The 20,467-nt window shown below is 43.6% G+C and overlaps 1 protein-coding gene across 2 annotated transcripts in view; it reads right to left on the bottom strand.

Moving 5' to 3' along the window:
* The window catches only part of col27a1b (collagen, type XXVII, alpha 1b), a 71,101-nt gene that overhangs the window by 23,927 nt on the left and 26,707 nt on the right, over positions 1–20,467 (bottom strand). For both annotated transcript variants that reach the window (XM_010876075.3, XM_020052657.3), the window contains exons 8-26: positions 18,337–18,381; positions 16,938–16,991; positions 15,818–15,862; positions 12,859–12,912; positions 10,653–10,697; positions 8,039–8,092; positions 6,132–6,176; positions 5,792–5,845; positions 5,608–5,652; positions 4,882–4,935; positions 4,703–4,756; positions 4,252–4,305; positions 4,101–4,154; positions 3,684–3,737; positions 3,096–3,140; positions 1,156–1,209; positions 925–969; positions 665–718; positions 261–314 (exon numbers count right to left, since the gene is read on the bottom strand). In XM_010876075.3, the coding sequence (XP_010874377.2) occupies positions 261–314; positions 665–718; positions 925–969; positions 1,156–1,209; positions 3,096–3,140; positions 3,684–3,737; positions 4,101–4,154; positions 4,252–4,305; positions 4,703–4,756; positions 4,882–4,935; positions 5,608–5,652; positions 5,792–5,845; positions 6,132–6,176; positions 8,039–8,092; positions 10,653–10,697; positions 12,859–12,912; positions 15,818–15,862; positions 16,938–16,991; positions 18,337–18,381 (963 nt within the window). The remainder of the gene's footprint in view (positions 1–260; positions 315–664; positions 719–924; positions 970–1,155; positions 1,210–3,095; positions 3,141–3,683; positions 3,738–4,100; positions 4,155–4,251; positions 4,306–4,702; positions 4,757–4,881; positions 4,936–5,607; positions 5,653–5,791; positions 5,846–6,131; positions 6,177–8,038; positions 8,093–10,652; positions 10,698–12,858; positions 12,913–15,817; positions 15,863–16,937; positions 16,992–18,336; positions 18,382–20,467) is intronic.

Here is a 20,467-nt window from a genome sequence, read left to right on the forward strand (position 1 = left end):
AATAGCCACAGTTCATCATTATGGGTACAGACCATCTTTGCATGATCTCGGCTATGATCTTGGCTATGATCTCGGGTTTAAATTAAAAAAAAATTCATCCGGATGCTTAGCTATCTAAACACCCCCACACCTCATCACCGAGCCCCCATATAGCATCCCGTCAAAGCCCCTTGACCCTCACCCCAACATTACACTCTGCCCTACCCACATAAAGGTGAATGACCCTGGGAAGAGAGACGGGGTCCAGACTTACTCCTTACCATCGCCCCCTTTTCCCCTGGCGGTCCAGGGAAGCCCATCTCGCCACGGTCCCCCTAACGGAAAAACACAACTATGAAGACCCTGTATCACACAGGGAGGGTCAAGAGTAATCCCTGATCAAGTGACCTGCCTCGGAACCACTCTGGACCTGAAGTTAGTTTCTAGTCGGGTCACAAGGTCAGGGGTAACCCAGGGTCATAGCTCTATCACAGGACAGGAAGCAACCCCCAGCAGGCAAAACTAGTGGAAATTATGTTATTCAAACCAGACTGCAACCGCCCATAACTTGAATTATTTCCGCCAGCTGGTGGAGTAGAGCAATACAAATCATCATTCATGTATATTCAAACAGAATTCACGGTGCGTTTTAAAACGACGTCTAGCGTGAAAATTCACAGCTAACCTTTTCTCCTGAGAGGCCAGTCTCCCCGACAGGCCCGATGAAACCCATAAGCCCCTGCAGAACAACGCAGGAAAACAAACAGTCAGAGTCCTGTACTTGCCTCCGGAGCAGTGAGGCGAATGCAAAACACTCACACAAACAAATACACACACACACACACACACACACAACCACCCACACAATGAGAGAGATTAAAAGACAGACCCCCCCCACACACACACTCACACACAAAGTAAACAAACAGAGAGAGAAGTCTTTACCCTCTCGCCAGGTTTTCCGACCTCCCCTGTTATTCCCATCTCGCCCTAGAGCATGAGACAAAATTAGCATTTCATAAACAGAATGGGACCTTTTTAAAGTCCGAAAATATTGTCAAATATGGACAATATTAGTGGTCTAAAATGGTCAGAGATAGCTAGGCAGAAACAGAAAGAGAAAAAAAAGACAGAAAATAGAGAGGCTAATAGTCAATCCTACTAATATGATCTGACCTTCAATCCTTCAGGACCTGTTTTCCCTGGGAATCCCTGCCTTCCAGGTCTGCCCTGAACAGAAAACATACATGAAACAAACAGTACAGTACTTCAACACACTGGAAAGAAGAAACCCATCACAGTACCAAACCTACAGACTATAACTACGCCTCATAAGCTACACAAAACCAGAGGTGAAAATTTATAAAGTACTAGGCTGTGTTCACAAGATAAAGGAAGTTCCTAATTAAGGCCTAAAAGAACAGTTCATTAGGTCTTAATTAGGAACGTCCTTCAGCTGATGAACAAAGCCAAATACTGGTGAACACTGGGGAAGTTCTTATACAACCAAATATAAAACCAAGAACCATGTGTACAGTATCTGTACTGATGTCTGCAAAGGATTTGCAATGAGATATCTCTTTCTTAATAAAGCTTAATTGTGTCCAAGACATGACACTATCGAGGGCAAGCCGTCTTATCCTAGTGGCAGTGATATTAAGGTCTGAATAGCTTAGACCAATAAGTGACGAGAAAATATTCCAAAGATAATAAAAGCATTACGGAGGCACTCAGCTTTCAAACTAATTGGATGGAATGCTTTCTGCTATCGCAGACATTTTAACGGCTGAAAAATCACTCACTTTTTTGTGTTATGGCCTAAGTGCTATTTCTGGCAGAGAAACCTCAATCTATATTCATCAAGGGTCATAAATACTGTATATCCAGCAACAATAGAACACAGAACTAATTTCAGCATCAATGTTGCCTAAATGCATTATAATATTCACATATAGAATTGGAGGTGTTAGTTGCGGGGAATGTGTTTTTTGGAGATGGCAATTTGGTTTCAGCTGTTCTTCATTGTGCTGAGTCAGATGTAACAGTGAGTACAATTGGGTCGGGGCTTGGCTGTTGTTGAACTTAGGGCGACTCCAGGCTAACTCTTTATTCATGCTACGATGGATGAAAATAGAATGTCCCTGCAGGAAGATACAGTTTCGTGGAAACCGAGGTTACTGTCTGCTACCCAAATTACACCGTATTCTTTTCATAGTACACTACTTTTCACCAGGGCCTACAAGCCTCTGGTTGAAAAGTGGTGCACTTCATAGGGAATAGTGTGCCATTTGGGATGTACTCACTGATTGTCACAATCAGAGGTTTGGCTTTCATACCCAGCTGAACGGATCTAGGAGAAAAGAGAGAGGGAGTCCATCCACGTCCAGATGTTCATGATTATTTATAAGGAATGGGGAATCTGTCTGTCTACAACGGAGATCCACTTAACAATCTCAGTTACCCAGAAGACCTAACAAGCTAAAAAAAATATATGTGCATTAGTCCAAGGGAATGGGGAGGCATTCCATCAGACACTGACATTGTTCCAGCATTTTGATGATGACTTGACATTCACTATCAGTGTTTAGCTAAATTGCAGTGTTCCAAAAGTAACTGAAAAATTAATTCAGTTTTTTGGGGACGTCTTAATCCAAAGACATCATATCGTCTGGGCTAATGGTTAGGCACGGAAATGAGTGGCTCTGTTTTAATTGGTTTAGGGCCGTAAGACTTTTTTTTTTTTCAACGCTGTTGTTTTTCACAGTTGAGCACCATGTGAAGATGTAGCAGAGCACAGCAATTGTACTGACCAAATTGGTGCCACAAACACACAATAAGCAGTAAGCCATTTATCAAAATAGATTTTCTGCACAATAGACTGACAGCCTGCCAAGAGCTTACAATATATTGCTAACCTGACCATAGTGATTCAGACAGATTTAAATGTGGACTGCAACAAAATGCCTCCCACTCTGGAGTTTTCATGGTTAGGAAACAGACTTTTTGATGGTGGAAGTGGACATTTGGGAGGTTTTATGTGCTGAATGACCCATATTGTGTTTTTGGACTTTCTGGTTTTGTTTGTTTTGGTTTGTAGCTGTCCAATCAGCACTCACCTCTGGTCCTGTTGGCCCAGGTGGTCCCAATGGCCCTTCATCACCCTGAAAGTATGGAGACAGAGGGTCAATAAAGATAGAGGCCAGCAAGCATACCAGGAAAATTCCCAACGTATTAGATATGATTCCCATTAAAAGTTCTAGACGTGTTTTTTTGTTTAACATTAGTACAGTAACATCCCACAAAATATTTTTGATAACAAAATGTGTTCTGAGAAGATTTTTACTAAATCAGGTAAATACTTTATACAAACATGATACAACCATCAGCACAACTGGACATTTTTGGCTGGGTTTTTCTGCCTCGAAAAATAAACACAAACACCTTGGCCGCAAGCTAAAGAATGTCCTGGGAACTCACACAAAACCAACATTGGTTTGCTGGGAACTGCATTGTCACCAGTGTATGTGTCAATGTTATTCTATTGTTGTCATATGTGGTATATGTACTATATATATATATATATATATATATATATATATATATATATATATATATATATATATATATTTGTATGTAAGACTTGATATTAATGGAATTGGTAGTACAGTTTGCTTCAGTAAACTAAAGTAAATTAAAGATCTCACCTCTAGTCCAGCAGTTCCTCTTGGCCCAGGCAAACCTCTATTCCCTGGCTTCCCCTGTGGATAATAACACAGTAAGTTTGTGTAAGGACCACAAGCCAGTAGGCCCCAGACTCTCCAGAAAAAAAGACTTAATGCTCCATGCACCTGCCCTTTGCGAAGCACTTCATTTTAAAAACCAGTGAAACCTCTAAGACCACATCCCAGACCACTTCTAAGATCAACTAAAGGTTACATTGTTTATATAAGTTATTGATCCTGCCAACTACACCAAATGACACTGATACACAAACATTGTTTTCCCCACAAATGGTGTTACTCCAACCGACAAAATTGCCTTCAAAAATGTGCAGATGGAACGGTATCTGAGATAATACAATAGGACACTACTAAATATGGAAAGAGGTCCAGTATACTCACCTTTGGGCCTTCGGGGCCATTGTGACCTGGTGCGCCGATGTCTCCTGGGAAACCCTGAGAAATACAGAGAACAAGGGGTTCATCTACTTCCCTGAAGGTTATCTGAAGAGAGCTTACCTGGGTCATGTCTATTTGTTCCTCAGACCCTTACCTCTTGGCCTGGAGGACCAGGTATACCATCAGGACCACGGTCACCAGCCACCCCCTAGGAGAGATAAGAAAATCACAACATTACCTGACAACTTTCTATACCGAACAAAGGCTTAAAACACAAAAATCCACAGATGCAAAGATTTTACTGAGTTATGGATCCGTTTAGCAAGGGAGAAATGTTCACTTACAGGGGGATTTTAACCAATCAGTGTACAATATTTTAGAGGAATACATTGTTTCCTGCTCACGGAAGTTTCTGGTACGTTTTATTTCAGCTCAGGATGCGTGGAACAGAGACTTTACAGGTTGCGTTCATATTTCTGTGCAGCGAATTAATAATCATAATAATATTGTTAATTGTAATGCACTTTTCAAAAACCCAAAGTGCTGTGTTACAAAATTTTACGAATGAATTAAATCGAATAAAACACACAAAAGGATGGCCTCACCTGTTTCCCTGCTTTTCCACGGAGGCCTGGAATCCCCGGCAAACCCTGAACACCCTGTAAAACACCGTCTGAATCACAACCAGGGACCACTGACACTTCCAGTGTACATACACACACAGTGCATGGATAAACAACGGCAAACATCCGCTGAGCATCCAGTTCGCAGAAAAATGAAATACCTTGTCACCTTGGAAACCATTCTCGCCTGGCTCTCCCGGAAGACCAACTTCACCCTGACAGAAGAGACAGATTGGGGGTGGTTAAAACCAGACCAGGTTAGGTGGAAATGCATAAAACATACAGTTTAAATCCTCAACTCTAACCCCCAGATGCAGCACAGCAGGCAGCTATAGGCATGAAGCAGAGAAGCTACAGCCTTAGTACTTTCAGCTGTTGACATGTCAATGGTCCAGGACACATCTGGCCTTGTTATTGACCGAGCACAGCGTCTGTACTGTATAGATATACATATGACTTTTGTTTCTAAGAAAAGCTTATATTTGTCAGTAGCTGACATTTGCAACAGTTAAACGCACACATGAATCCAAAGCTGTACATTTGCAATGATTTATGATGAGCTACTGTAAAACAATGTAGTCGACCAGGGGACGTCTTTGAACTGTTCCAGAATCAGATGTCTAGGTATGTGTGTCGTTTTACCTCATGTAACCTCAACCCAGCTGGTTGGGCTCAATTCCATTTCAGTTCCAGTCAATTAAAAAAACGAAACCAAACTACATTTTTACATTTCCCACAATAAACTTCCTAAAATGACTGGATTTGTTAATGAGACGAACCAAAACACAGAATGCTGATTGACGAAACTTCACTTTGCATGCGTAATCTGATCTGGTTGGCGCAGCTTAATGATATACAGTAGGCTGATAATGAGGTATTCAGATCACCTTATCACCTTTCAGTCCTGGTTCTCCCGGGTTTCCTGTTACCCCCTGAAAAATAAACAACCACAGATGACGACACAGGCCATGCTACCCTGAGAGAAAATACTTCTTTATATGGTGATGACCCCTCCATCGTATTCGATCTACACCAATGTATAGGAAAAAGTGACACAGCAGGTCTGTTTACCTTGAGTCCAACCGGTCCTGGCAAACCTATTATCCCAACCGGACCCATGTCTCCCTACCACCAACAACACACAGAACAAACACACTTAGAACACGGCACGGGGAAATGCGGCGCTCTAGCTGCGCAACAACAGTGTGCATGTTGTATTACAGTCCGTATGTTTGTGGTGGTGGTGGTGGATGTATGGCGATGGCGTGAAACACTCTTGCGCCTCGTTCCCAGTGGCACAATTCTGTTTATTGTCGACAACACTGCAGTGACAGCAAAATTATAGAATTTTGTTGTCCCCTCGACCAAGCAGTGTCTCCTATAGACATACCACATGGCTATTAATACTCACAATGAGGCCAGGGACTCCGTTAGGACCAGGGGCTCCCAGTTCACCCTGAAATGGAGAGAGTGAGGGAGAGAAAGAGAGGGTAGATAAGAGAGAAAGAAAGCAGACTTCTAAGGTTAAAGGCTCTATTCTAAACAAACACAGTCAGAAGAGAGCGGCACTGTTTCCTCACTCTGCTGGGAGTAGGAGGGGGAGGGACCTCAGCCCAGTGTGTGTGTGTGTGTGTGTGTATGCATATGAGTTTGTGTGTGTGTGTGTCTGAGCGTGCAGCCTCATCCTTGTTTAATCTCCAGCCCCCGTCTCATGGGCCGGGCTAGGCTAATGAAAGGGGGACTGGTACGACACAGAGACAGGCTTGTTGTCCTCAGTAACTTCCCCACTGCTACAGGCCATGCCCACATCCTCTCTAGGTAGAGTGAGAGAAGGAGAGTGACAGACAGAGGGAGAGAGAGTGGAAGGGAGAGACAGAGGGAGAGAGAGGGGAAGGGAGAGAGATGGGAGGGAGGGGGACAGAAGGAGAAGCGAAGCGTTCTAAAACAGGAGATCAATGTTACAGTGGCCCTCACACCCCTCCATCTTCACTAGCCTGACTATGAATGAAGGAGAGGTTATTAAGCCAACTGGAACTTTCCTGATCCCTTTTTAAAAGAGGGGGAAAAGGGTCCGGATATGGTGTTAGAGTTCCAAAGAGGTCAGCCACATCACAGTATTTCTATACATCTGCCCCTTTAAAAAAAGACCAAAAGACAGAAGAGGGCAGAGTGCCCCTATGACAAACTGGGATATATTGTGTGGACGAAGTGGGATTTGATATAAGAAAATGCTTAGGTTAAGAAAGGATGACCCTTTTAACTCTTTTGCCATACACTCTCTGCTTCATTGCTTCAAGGGCAAAGTGCCCCCTACTGGCCTACTAACAGCATGTCCAGCATTGTGCTGATTCGCTAAAGTCCCAAATTCAGCTACAAAGAAACAAGAGTGTGTGCATACCGCTTTAAAATCTTGCCTAAATTATCTATAAGCATACTTGATCCTTGGGCAGGAAGCATTCTAGAAGACATCTTATCTTAATTTGCTCATCCTGTTTGTGCAGGACATTTTGGTGAGTAATGTTAACTAAAGCTTTTATAGTCAGTAGGTTCCACTTTCAAATGTAAGTATCAACCCCTAAATAAAATGAGAATTCATTTTTATTCAAATAACAATTCACAGTTCCTGCTCTGGTGCTCGTTGTTCTTTCTGTAGCGAACTGGCTGAAATGAAGACATGGGCCCTGTATGCCACTTATCCTTCAACTGGAATGGGCTCCAGAGTAGGAAGTCCTTCCAGTTTTGTGTCTGTGTATGTCAGTGTGGTGTGCGTTTATTTTAAGTTGTCTATATTGCCTGGAAGCGGACAGCCGTGGTATGCAGTCCAGACCACTTCAGGGCGCTCGTGAAGGGAACGAGACCCCTTGTGACGGCTTCACTAAGATTTTGTAAGTCATTTAGATTCTGTAAAAAGATTTTGTTGTTTTGGCCAGGGATAATTCACTGGATGATTACTGCATCCGAGCAAAGACTTATTAAAAATAGAACTTGTAAAAACTACAAGAGACGACACTCACACACAAAAAGCTAAAACTGAGCATTCGGTTGAGCCAGTCTGGAAAGCCAGATGTACATAATATACACTTAGGGGACTATTCAGCTGGTTCCATTGCGCCAGCCAGACTCAATCAATTGCAGCTTAGAAAAGAGTAGGTTGCTGCTGTTTCGGTGTGTTTTTCTTTCATTTGTTTAAGCCCTTCTGAGTTTCCAACGTCACCGGCGCTCCATTATTTAGAACAGTGTAATGTCTCGTTCTTTGGTGCAAATAAATGAAAAGCATGGAGTGACGGGCGTGGGGGTCACCCCTGCCTTTTCACTTACTGGGTTTCCATCTGGTCCTGGTGGTCCCCTCTCCCCGAAGTCCCCGGGAAACCCCTGGGTATACAAACACAGAAGCATGTTATCACTAGGTACTGTACAACACTAACAAAGAGATGTAACACACTATGGAAGAAACATCCCAGACATCAACAAAGCCGCAAGCAACCAAACTGCACACACAACAGAAAGAGATACTACTTGACCGTAAATTACATGGACAAGTCAACATACTGTACACTTCTTTTGTATTATATATTTTTTTTGAACCCAGAGTTGACTGCCAGTCAAAATGTTCTCAACTTTTATATAACTGGTGTTGCTTTTAACCACAGATCTGCAGTATTACATCCAGGGGACTTCTCAGATATTTTTTGTATTGCCCTTAGTCCACCACAGCAGCTAATGAGAAAAGTGATAGTGGTTGATATTATTCTCTGGCGGCTGTGTGATAACGAGTGATTAACATTTTCCACTTTGGTACTCCACATAGGCTACTGTCAATATAATTTGCATCCACATCTTCAAAACACTAAACCCATTAATCTCGTGTTTCTCTGCGCCGCGTTTCTCTGTGTGCCAAAAATAAACCGAGCACATCGTCAGCGCTTGGTGCGCAAACTCCCTCCCTTTCATTGAGTTTCGCTGAACAAACCATAAACGAGCAGATCGTCGGGCTGTACATGGCAAAACAAGCTACTTGGCCTCTTCATTCCTAGGAGACCGCGTGCGTCCGTGCGCGCCGTCGGCAGGAAATTCCACGGCTGAGTGTTTGGGAGCGCGCCGTGCTGCTCCTCACTGGCAGGAGCAGTAACCAGGGGACTGACTGGCCGGGCCCGAATTATGCTGACTGGGCTCTTTCCTTTCCTGGCGTTCACTGTTCCATTATAAAACCGGAGAACAAGAGCTCGTGACGCTCCCATAGGCTCTGCGCTAAGGCTCTCCGAGGCGGGGTGGGGTCCTCGCTGGGCCACACGCTCGACGTGTGCTGCTTGTCGCGTTGCCAAAGACCACAAGAGGTTTCCTCAGCCGCGTAAAACTGTCGCTTCAATCATTTAGTATTTTATTTTTTTCACCACAGAAGACCAGCACTAACTTTAAGGTAGACTCTCTGTGTAGGACGAATGGCACTAGCGGCAGTAGAGGTCTTTCTAGCCCAAGCTGTATGGAAAATGTAACATGAGATGATCTTTAGGAGATCGTACAAGCTGTTGTACTGCATGACATTATTCAGATATATTGTCTGAATGGTTGTGTGGCGAGCAAGAGTGTTGAGGTAAGCATTAGTCCAAGAACTGGGAGAAAGTCACAAGTTGGTAATTGTTGCAACGTGATGCCATTGAAAATGTGGAAAACTGCGTTTCTGGCCAAAACAGCGATAGAACTGGTTTAAAACAAAAACATATGGCTCCTCAGCTCTTGCCTTGCATTAACTCAAAGACGTTACTCGAAAGAGTGTAAGGTAGCGCGACATCTGCTACAGAGTAAATCATCTGATCCCAGAGCTGATCTCAGATTCTATTAACTTTGTGGGATTGCCAAAGTAACTTCCACAGGTAACAGTTAAAAAACGTGTGAATGAGAGGTAAAATTAGCTACTGGAGGTAAGATGGTTATTCCCAGAGAAAATAAATAAAATGATTTATATAAATAATTGTATTTATTTATTTTCTATTTATTTTCTCAGCTTATAACCATTTTACCTCCAATATATAGGTATATATGTGTGCGTGTGTATATATATATATATATATATATATATATACACACACACACACACATACAGATACATGACATCCCCAAATGCTGACGGTTTTCCTACACTTTGCCATGTTTCATTCTTGTTCAGTCGTCAGCTTGATAAACCACTTAATGGTGTAGCAATGTAGAGCCGGAGCATGGAAAAATTACTTTATATAAGTCATTGGGAACATCAGGATTTTCCATGTAAGCACAACTCTGTTTATGGGAAAATTGAAAATCCCTCTGCAGGCGCCAATTAATATACTTTCCTGGTCTGTGGCTAGCTGCTAAGGAAATCTAAAACCAAAAGTTCCTTCAGTACATTAGATACTTCGCACAATGTAATGTACTTTGTTTAACAGTCTTTACATGACAACCGTAATGCGGACATGCTCTGTGAACAAGCCACTGGATGAATTCCATTGGAATCATAGTTATATAATTGTTTACGAGTTATGAAATAAACGACCCCGCAAGCAGTGTCATTTCGTTGTCTTTTCAACCAGAAATATGTATTTCCCTCTTGAGCTGACAGGGTTGAACTTAATACAGTACCAATTCTAGTATCTGAACTTGTCATAGTTGTAGCCTTCCCAGCTCTCATAAGTTAACAAATGATATAATATAGGAACTTCAATAGACTTAAGGGGTAGCCAGCCATCTGAAGAAAGAAAAGACACTAACATAAATCAATGATTTATGGCTCAAGTGAAGGGGCCCCCAGTACACATGCAGCAGTCTTCCTCTGAAAAACAGGGAAGCCATACTCACTAAATTACCCTACAACTCCTGGGTATGACCGAATGGAAGAAATAACAGTTGATTTCACGGTATTGGAATTGTTATAAAAAGGTATGTTGAGAGAAAACTTTACCGGCCTACCCATCTTGCCCTTCGTCCCATGAACACCAGGAATTCCCTGAGGAAGTAGAGAAAAGAACAATGGAAAGAAGGAATAAAAAAGAGGGAAGGTAGAAGAGAGAAAAAGACCAGAAGAGGGAGCAAATATTAATGACTGTAGTATATCTATTTTACAAGGCTGTAATGGTCCCATATGGTAGTGTACAGTTAAAAGAGCATTGTAAGTCATTGGTCATGCCTTTGTTACCACTTGAAAGGTCAGGGGTCACTGACAGTTATATAATTATATTTCTGATGGTACAGCCAAACTTGGTTGTTACTCTAAGTTAATGCCCATGTTTATGCTTTAAAAAAACCTAATGTCCTTATTTCATGAAAACCTTGTTATTGCACTTTGTTCAAATTCAATTTATTCACAGATATAAAAATCAAACACTTCCTTTGATGTAGTCCAAACTATTTTCAAAATATCTTCATAATGTTTATAATTGTATGTCATTTTTTTATTACCCCAAAAATTTCTGTTTTGAAGATTTTTGTAATCAGATAGCAACAATTACCTAGTCCAAGGATCTCCAAAGAGACAACCTACACTGATGAGCCAAAACATTATGACCACCTGGCTAATATGGAGTTGGTCCTCTGTATGCCGCCAAAACAGCGCCGACCCGCCGAAGCATGAAGGTGTCTGGTGGTATCTGGCACCAAGACATTAGCAGCAGATCCTTCAAGTCCTGTAAGTTGCGAGGTGGAGCCGTTGTGGATCGGACTTGTTGGTCCAGCACATCCCAGAGATGCTCAATAAGATTAAAGATCTGGGGAATTTGGAGGCCAGCGCAACACCTTAAAACTCTTCATCATGGTCTTCAAACCATTCCTGAACAAAGTGTGTGATGTGGTAGGGCGCAATATCCTGCTGAAAGAGGCCACTATTATCAGGGTATACCCCTGCCATGAAGGGGTGTACCTGGTCTGCAACAGTGTGTAGGTAGGTGGCACGTGTCAAATTGACATCCACATGAATGCCCAGACCCAGGGTTTCCCAGCGGAACATTGTCCATAGCATCACACTCCCTCCACTGGCTTGTCGTCTTCCCACATTGCATCCTTGTGCCATCACTTCCCCAGGTAAACAGCATACACATACACGGCTGTCCACATAATGTAAAAGAAAATAGGACTTATTGGACCGAGCGATCTTCATCCACTGCTCCAAGGTCCAGTTCCGACTCTTGCATGCCCATTGTAGGCACTTTCGACAGGGGTTATAATGGGCACTTTGACCAGGCTGTGGCTATGCAGCCCATTACACAGCAGGGTGCGATGCACTGTGACACATTCCACCCGTAAACATCATTTACATTTTCTTTGACTTGTGCCACAGTAGGCTTTCTGTTGGTTCGGACCAGACAGAATAGCATTCATTGCCCTCATGCATCAATGAGCCTAGGACGCCCAACACTCTGTCACCAGTGATTTGTCCCTCTTCAGACCACTGTCAGTAGGGGCTCACGACTGCTGACCAGCAGCACCCCTGAAGCCTTACCGTTTCAGAGATGCTCTCACCCAGACGTCGGACCATAACAATTTGGCTCTTGTCAAATTCGCTCAGGTCTTAACTCCTGCCCATTTCTCCTGCATCTAACAAGCTGACTACAAGAACTGTTTGTTCACTTACCATCTAATCTACCCCGACCTTGACATGTGCCCTTGTTAGGATATGATCAACGTTATTGGTTTCAGTGAGTGGTCATAACATTTTGGCTTATCAGTATATGCTATAAATGACAATTATGCTCCAGTGGCCTGATGGGTTTTGGCAACATGAGTCAATGGGTTCTGGTCAGGCTAATCCAAAGCAATGATTGCTCCAGCTCCTTAGTATTAGCCAAGCTCCTGACTATTATCCCAAACAGTAGGGATTTCTGGAATTCCACCAAGCGCTTGATCCTGTGCAAATATTGTGAGAAGGGCCTAGTCCAGTCATCTCTGCATTTTGAAGCATGCCTAATGCTAGTCTTTCATCCAGTCTAACCTTCTCTATTTTGCAAATGTTTAGCCTCACTAAGAGTGAAATCGGATAATTGTGACTGACAACACTTGCCCCCAGGAAGGGGTTTCAGCGGCTGTGCATGTGGCTCACACGGGACTTATGATACTTTTACTATCTTTGTCACATTCCATTTTTGAGTAATTAAGTGACATTCAGGACTACTTACTCTCTCCCCATCAGGTCCAGGAAGGCCAAAAAGACCAGGGATTCCTATGAAACCCTACAGAGAAAGATGTAGGATGGGGGAGAGAGGAGGAGGTTGGGTGGAGGGGTGAAGAGACAGGTGAACAGGATGGAGGAAGAGGTGAAACAAGAGATGAGAGAATGAAAAAGAAACAACAAATAAAACCCATTAGAAAGAAGCATTCTTGCATGTCTCTTCCTTGGTACCGTCCCATTAGTTTTCATTTTCGGGTGCTTCTGTTGACTGCAGGTGGTTGGCTCTTCATGAAGAACCAAGCCTTGAGGCAAGTGTATATGCCCATGGACTGCATGGTGCTGGCTTCCACGATGTAGTCCAAGGGCACATACCCTCACGTCAGGGATCTCTGATGAGTCCAGGCCAGGGGGCCGGGGTGAACCGCTTGGGTTCGGAGGGGGGAGATGTGGAAGGAGGAGAGGGAGGGGAGAGAGGGGAAGGCGAACTGTATAAGGGGTAACACAAAAACATTGACAAGGGGCCAGACAAAAAAAGACACTTGAAATTCAAATGAGCCAAACCGGAAGCATCCACTGCAATAACAATTGACATTCAGGCAACTAGCGATTCAACACAGTACACAACAAAAACTGGTGTCTTGCTAATTGCTCGCACCGCCACGGTCGCCACTACATTACCACAGAGAGCTCTGTGATTTTGTCATCATGTTGAGTTAACAGGGCCAGCTCGTGTCGAAGTGCATGGTGTTTAGATTATGTCTCCTTTCACTCGACTGCTCTGGTTCTGTAGATTCATTTAACATTTTTCACAGTAAACTTAAGGAAGCAAGTGACACGCCACCTCTTGAACAAATTCATCTTTAGAGTGGCATGTTTTTTTTGAGTGAAAGCAGAAGATTTTACCATGTGGCCTTTTATACATCATCATATTAATCTGAACATGGTTAACATTTTCTTTCAAATACTTTGAGTATATAACAATAAAACAATACAAGCCACTTACTGGACACTTCAGTCCAACTAGTAATACAGTAGAGTGAGTACATTTTACGTATGTGGGACCCCAGCAGGAAACAAACACATGAGCAGATGGGTGTTTTGTATTTTGGGCGGCTTTCCCATTAAGCCAGACAGGTTTAATCAAGGGTTTTTGAAAAGACACAAATAATACTTAAACCCAGGTCTGCTGTGATATGTTATGAACCATTAGGAGACGTTGTGAACATGCTTTCATGCAACAAGAAATGTATATGCAGTGGATTTATACAGTATGTATACAGAACAAATAGCACACTTGAAACATACATTGAAAAAGTATGAACCGTATATATATTTGAATGGGTAAGTGTGTCCCAAATGTGACTGGGACTATATATACAGTATCTCACAAAAGTTAGCACACCCTTCACATTTCTGCAAATATTTGAGTATATTATTTCATGTGACAACACTGAAGAAATCACTCTCTGCTACAATGTAAAGTAATGAGTGTACAGCTTGTATAACAGTGTACATTTGCTGTCCCCTCAAAATAACTCAACACACAGTTATTAATGTCTAAACCGCTGGCAATATAAGTGAAAATGTCCAAATTGGGCCCAATTAGCCATTTTCCCTCCCCGGTGTCATATGACTCGTTAGTGTTACAAGGTCTCAGGTGTGAATGCGGAGCAGGTGTGTTAAATTTTGTGTTATTGCTCTCACACTCCCTCATACTGGTCACTGGAAGTTCAACATGGTACCTTATGGCAAAGAACATTCTGAGGATGTGAAATAAAGAAATGTTGCTCTACATAAAGATGGCCTAGGCTATAAGAAGATTGCCAAGACCCTGAAACTGAGCTGCAGCACCGTGGCCAAGACCATACAGCGGTTTAACAGGACAGGTTCCACTCAGAACAGGCCTCGCCATGGTCGACCAAAGAAGTTGAGTGCACGTGCTCAGTGTCATATCCAGAGGCCGGCCATGGGAAATAGACGAATGAGTGCTGCCAGCATTGCTGCAGAGGTTGAAGGGGTGAGGGGTCTGCTTGTCAGTACTCAGACCATAAGCCGAACACTGCATCAAATTGGTCTGCATGGCTGTTGTCCCAGAAGGAAGCCTCTTCAAAAGATGATGCACAAGAAAGCCCACAAACAGTTTGCTGAAGACAAGCAGACTAAGTTAAACTTATTTGGTTCAGATGGTGTGGCGGCAACCAGGTGAGGTGTACAAAGACAAGTGTGTCTTGCCTACAGTCAAGCATGGTGGTGGGAGTGTCATGGTCTGGGGCTGCATGAGTGCTGCCGTCACTGGGGAGCTACAGTTCATTGAGGGAACCATGAATGCCAACATGTACTGTGACATACTGAAGCAGAGCATGATCCCCTCCCTTCAGAGACTGGGCTGCAGGGCAGTATTCCAACATGATAACGACCCCAAACACACTTCCAAGACGACCACTGCCTTGCAAAAGAAGCTGAGGGTAAAGGTGATGGACTGGCCAAGCATGTCTCCAGACGTAGACCCTATTGAATATTGGGGCATCCTCAAACGGAAGGTGGAGGAGCGCAAGGTCTCTAACCTCCACCAGCACCGTGATCTCATCATGGAGGAGTGGAAGAGGACTCCAGTGGCAACCTGTGAAGCTCTGGTGAACTCCATGCCCAAAAGGGTTAAGGCAGTGCTGGAAATAATGGTGGCCACACAAAATATTGACACTTTGGGCCCAATTTGGACATTTTCACTTACTCACATTTGTTGCCAGCGGTTTTGACATTAATGGGTGTGTGTTGTGTTACTTTGAGCGGACAGCAAATTTACGCTGCTATACAAGCTATACACTCACTACTTTACATTGTAGCAAAGTGCCATTTCTTCAGTGTTGTCACATGAACAGATATAATCAAATATTTACAAAAATGTGAGGGGTGTACTCACTTTTGTGAGATACTGTATATTGACACTACATGCTAAGATCACTCACCCGGACTCCTTTAGGCCCCATCATACCGACAGGTCCAGGTAAACCCTACAGAAGAACACATAACAAATTACATTAGAAATACATTAACCCAACATAATGAATTACACAACCCTCACAATTCATTAAAGGTTATCGTGTCAACAGACTGAAGTGAAAGTGGATTAGACCTAAATTGTGGTTAAAGCTTTCAGCACGTAACTGATTAATTGTTAGTTCTGGCTGGAGATTTACGTATGTATATTTTTTTTCTTTACAGGTATTGAGGTCAGTGGAGAGACGGTTTTGTGCCTTTTTCAAAGAACATCTCAACTGTGCAATCATGATGAAGAGCAGACAGAAACTTGGACTACATCTATAATCCTTCAGGAGAGCAAATGATCCAGTGATTCACGGTATACAGATGATAGAGGGTGCTAAAGCCCAATCCATCAGTCTGGACTATGTGTGGGTGTCTGAAACAAGTGTGTGTCTAGCTGGAAAGTTACAACAGCGTGTGTCTATCTGGTGAGTTTCAACAGAGTCATAGAGAAAGCATAATAGCAACAGAGGCAAAACACAAAGACCCAAGCCTGAACTCTAAGCTATAATAAAGCCTGAACCCAAGCCTGAGCTCAAAGCTATCATAAACATTTTCCAACAACACTGAGCTGAAAGCGATTTCCCAGCTGCGTGTGTCAGCCGCATTGCAAATGTGCGTTCTGAAGACAGGGGGAGGAGTCATGTTTTACCAGGAAAACCCAAATACTACTCAGCAAATAGGGACTTAATATATTCAACTGAAATTCAACTGAAATTCTCCCATAGACAAACTAAAACTTATCCACAGCCTGCATTAGTCACAGATTAACAGCATTTAGTTGTTCCATTATGGTGCAATTTCATGAAATACCTCTATTTTACTTCAGAGGCACTGATAAGCAGACATGCTACGTTCAGCCTATACCCTTGGATCTCATGACAACATCTATTTAACTTCAACTTGGACCACCAACAAACATCTCAGCACTTTCGACAGTTCCCACTCCTAGTTCCACTCTTAAACCGCTCGCTTAAACGGGCGGCGTGTGTTTGGTGTGTGTGGACCTGCTTAACCGGCACCGCAACACTAGATTTACTGCACCTGCCTGCCAGGATAACCTTTGGCCCCCGGGCTTCCGTCTACACCTCGCTCGCCCTGCGGAAGGGGGAAGAAAAGAAAAAGAAGGAATCAGATGGAGTGAGATGAACGTCCGGGTTGTTCTTTGTCCCCCGCTGCGTTTGAATTGAATCTGTGAGAACAAGAGAGAAAGTGAGTGTATCCAGAGGGAAGGGAATCAGGCACTCGTTTAAAGAGCCTTTGTGTGGTCAGTATAGAAGAGGGCAGGCAGCAGAACCATCGCAGACACTATTTTCAGTCGAGTTCGGCTCGCGCTGGGTAGTTTTATGTTGCGGTAGAACCACGTCCAGTTTGACCACCGTCTCTTACTTCTGATGGATTTTTTAACTCAAACATACTGTACACTGTTCTTGATTCATCTGACGTGTTTTCCATATGTTTTTTCCATATGTGGTAAAACCAATATTGAATGAATCCCTTCATAAAACTAGTTTTATGAAGGGAGTTTTCCCGGGTTTTCTTTTGTTTGTTTTTTTTACCTTAAAAAAATATGCAAAACATATGTTATTTTATGACTGCATCTGGAAATGTACCACATGTTTGTATTTGCAGCCAACCAATGCAATTACAGACTAACGATGATTATGTTTACACATTTTTCTTTTGATGTCCTAATGAAAATGCACACGCACAACTGTGGACCAGTGGTTAAGGTGGCACCAGCACAAATTAAGTATCTCAGTGACACTACAATACGAAGACCAGGAGTTTTTCCTGACCACATACCTGACCAGGAACAAACCCTAGGCCCTAGTTATAGCCTTTAACTAAGGCCCAGATCCCTCCCTGGTCAGGCCATGTGGTCAGTGAAAACGTCACTTCTCTCGGTACTGATAGTACACTAAACACTATTTGTAGTTTTTCGAAAGGAATCCCAGGGAGTAGTGACTTTCGGGTGTCCAGACTATTTGGCCCACTTTAAGCTCTGCCAGAAACTACTTATCTCTGGCCAAGATTCCATAAGTAATCTCTTTCCATTTTTTTTTTATCTCTCTCTATCCTCACCTCCCCCCCTCTCTATTCTTCTCTCCGTTAAGGAATTCATGTGTTGGTCTTCAGGGAGCGATGAGTTCTGACAGCCAAGCCATAGCCTTAGCTTCGTTGGGTAAACAGCTATGGAGTCTATTGTCGGATGTGTTCCACTCCAACAGCTGCTCTAACCCAGTCAAGAAAACAGTAACACCAGTGCAAAGAGAGAGGAAGACAGGGGATGCTAGAATAACCTGTGAAACGCTACAGATGTAATTCATTAAACAGAGCTTTATGGAACAGCATCACTGAAGGAGTTAGTAAGTAGATGTTAGTGAGAAGGTTTTGTGAAAGATCGAACACCTTCTCATAGAACAGAAATTAGAATACTCACAGACTCTCCCGGTTGACCGGAGGGACCTGGATGGCCTTTCTGTCCCTGCCGGGAGAGGAACCACAAAGGACAATATATTAGTGGAACAGAAAGGCTTCATTCAACCATGGTACAGTCTTGCACGTTGTCAGTCAGAACCATATGAAGAACCACCTTACGAAGTGTGAGAGCAAGTGAGAAAGGAGAAAAGAAGAACTATATCAACATCATAGTATAGAGGGTCTGATGGAAATGTATTTCAATCTCGACATTCGAGAGTTTCTTACATAACACTGTAGTATGCGCGCGCAAACATGCACGCACACAACCACACACACAGACAGACACAGACAGGACAGAGCACCACGGGTTACTGTAATGATGTTTCCCCTTTGTGTTGAATTGAAGAAATGTCTCACCTCATTACCTTGCAAAACATTCACCAACAGAAGCAATTGATGATTTGGCTTAGGAAGGCCTACAAACAACACAGTTGTGAAACCGTCACCAACTCACCATCCGGGTGCTAGCTATGTCCGAGTGCTAGCTATGTCCGGGTGCTAGCTATGTCCGAGTGCTAGCTATGTCCGAGTGCTAGCTATGTCCGAGTGCTAGCTATGTCCGAGTGCTAGCTATGTCCGGGTGCTAGCTATGTCCGTGTGAACAAAAGTCTAGAAATGAACCAGAGACCCTCAGAGCAGTACCACAACAACCATAGCAGGCCGCGGGCTGACTCATTGTCCGTATTGGCCCAGTGTCCAATGCATCTTCCCACACCACGAGGACCGGGACTTATCTCCAATGCTGCAGTATATCTGATGTGCACTCGCCGGCGAAATAGCCAACAATTAAATCGGCCATGACGCTGGGAAATGGGTTCAGTTTACTGCAAAAGGCTTTGGCATGTAACAACTTGCCACTAAGGGGCATAGTTTAACAGAGTCAGAGAACCACGAATGCAGTAATATGTTAATACCCCGTGGCCTAATGTCAGCCTGTTTAACAGGGCCGGTTTGAGAACAACAATCATCCAGTGACAACACATAGTGGGTCTTCTATCATTTTAGAAGCTCATAGCAGACTCCTACAAGCTGACAACCTTTTGTGGAATCGAAGAGACAGGAGCGTATCCTGTGTGTGTGTCTGTGTGTGTGTGTGTGTCTGTCTCCATCAGTCGTGCCAGCGGCTGTCTCGGCAGGCTCCTGCTAATGAGCAGGCCCTCCGGCAGCAGCCGCAGAGAAAACAACTGCATGCCAACAGCACCGTAGAGCTTACCGTCAATGTAAACACACGCCAACCACCAGAGCCCGTAGTGCCAAGCGTTTGCACAGAGGGATCGTTAGTGTACTTCTACGAAGCCGAGTGGCTGCTGTCTCAAAAGGGTGATTCTAAAAAGACATTTTTTTTGGTCCTTTTTCCCCCTTCACCGTCCCTGCAACGGATCAGCCAGTGCTAGGAGCCGAGGAGAACAATGTCCCAGCCTCCCCAATACTGGCCCTGTGTCCTAAATGAAACTCAACCAGAGAGACCCTCAACAGTACACTAGTTTTAAATGCACTGTTTTTAACAATCAGGTCTGGTCCTAAGTAGCACACTACGCCAGAATAAGTTGCTGTCTGTTGATGGAAATATGCTACATAAAGGCCACGCTATCCTGCTTCCTAGAGAAGATTAGACCAGACCCAAGCCAACCCACGACCGTGTAGGGAGGAGGGGGGTGTCTGAGGCCCAGAGCCAATGACATACAGCGGAGTACTGTAAAGAGGCGGGAAAGGCAGTTCTTCACCGATCCAAGAGTCAAAGGCCTCCGAGGGGAGTAGGTTTGTGGCGATGTGCCTTAACATAAACCCAGAGTCCGTGTTCGAAGACGTACGACCCAATTGCCTTTTCATTATGTAGATCAATACAAATTGCATTGGAAACTGCCATAACCAAATGTTTCGGGCGGCACCGTTGAAATAATAATCTACAACGGCGGCTTTACCTGGTCACGTTGTCGTGCGTCAACGTGACCAGGTAAAGACCACACGCCGTCTGAACGTATGAGGCAGCAGAATTACTCTGGCAGACGGCGTTCTTTCCATTGGATAGTTTTTTTTCCCATCGTGAATGAGAAACTGGCTTTATGTTCTCACATTTTCCATTCCCCCTC

This window comes from Esox lucius, chromosome 13 (genome assembly GCF_011004845.1).
Source record: "Esox lucius isolate fEsoLuc1 chromosome 13, fEsoLuc1.pri, whole genome shotgun sequence".
Taxonomy (NCBI): Eukaryota; Metazoa; Chordata; class Actinopteri; order Esociformes; family Esocidae; genus Esox; species Esox lucius.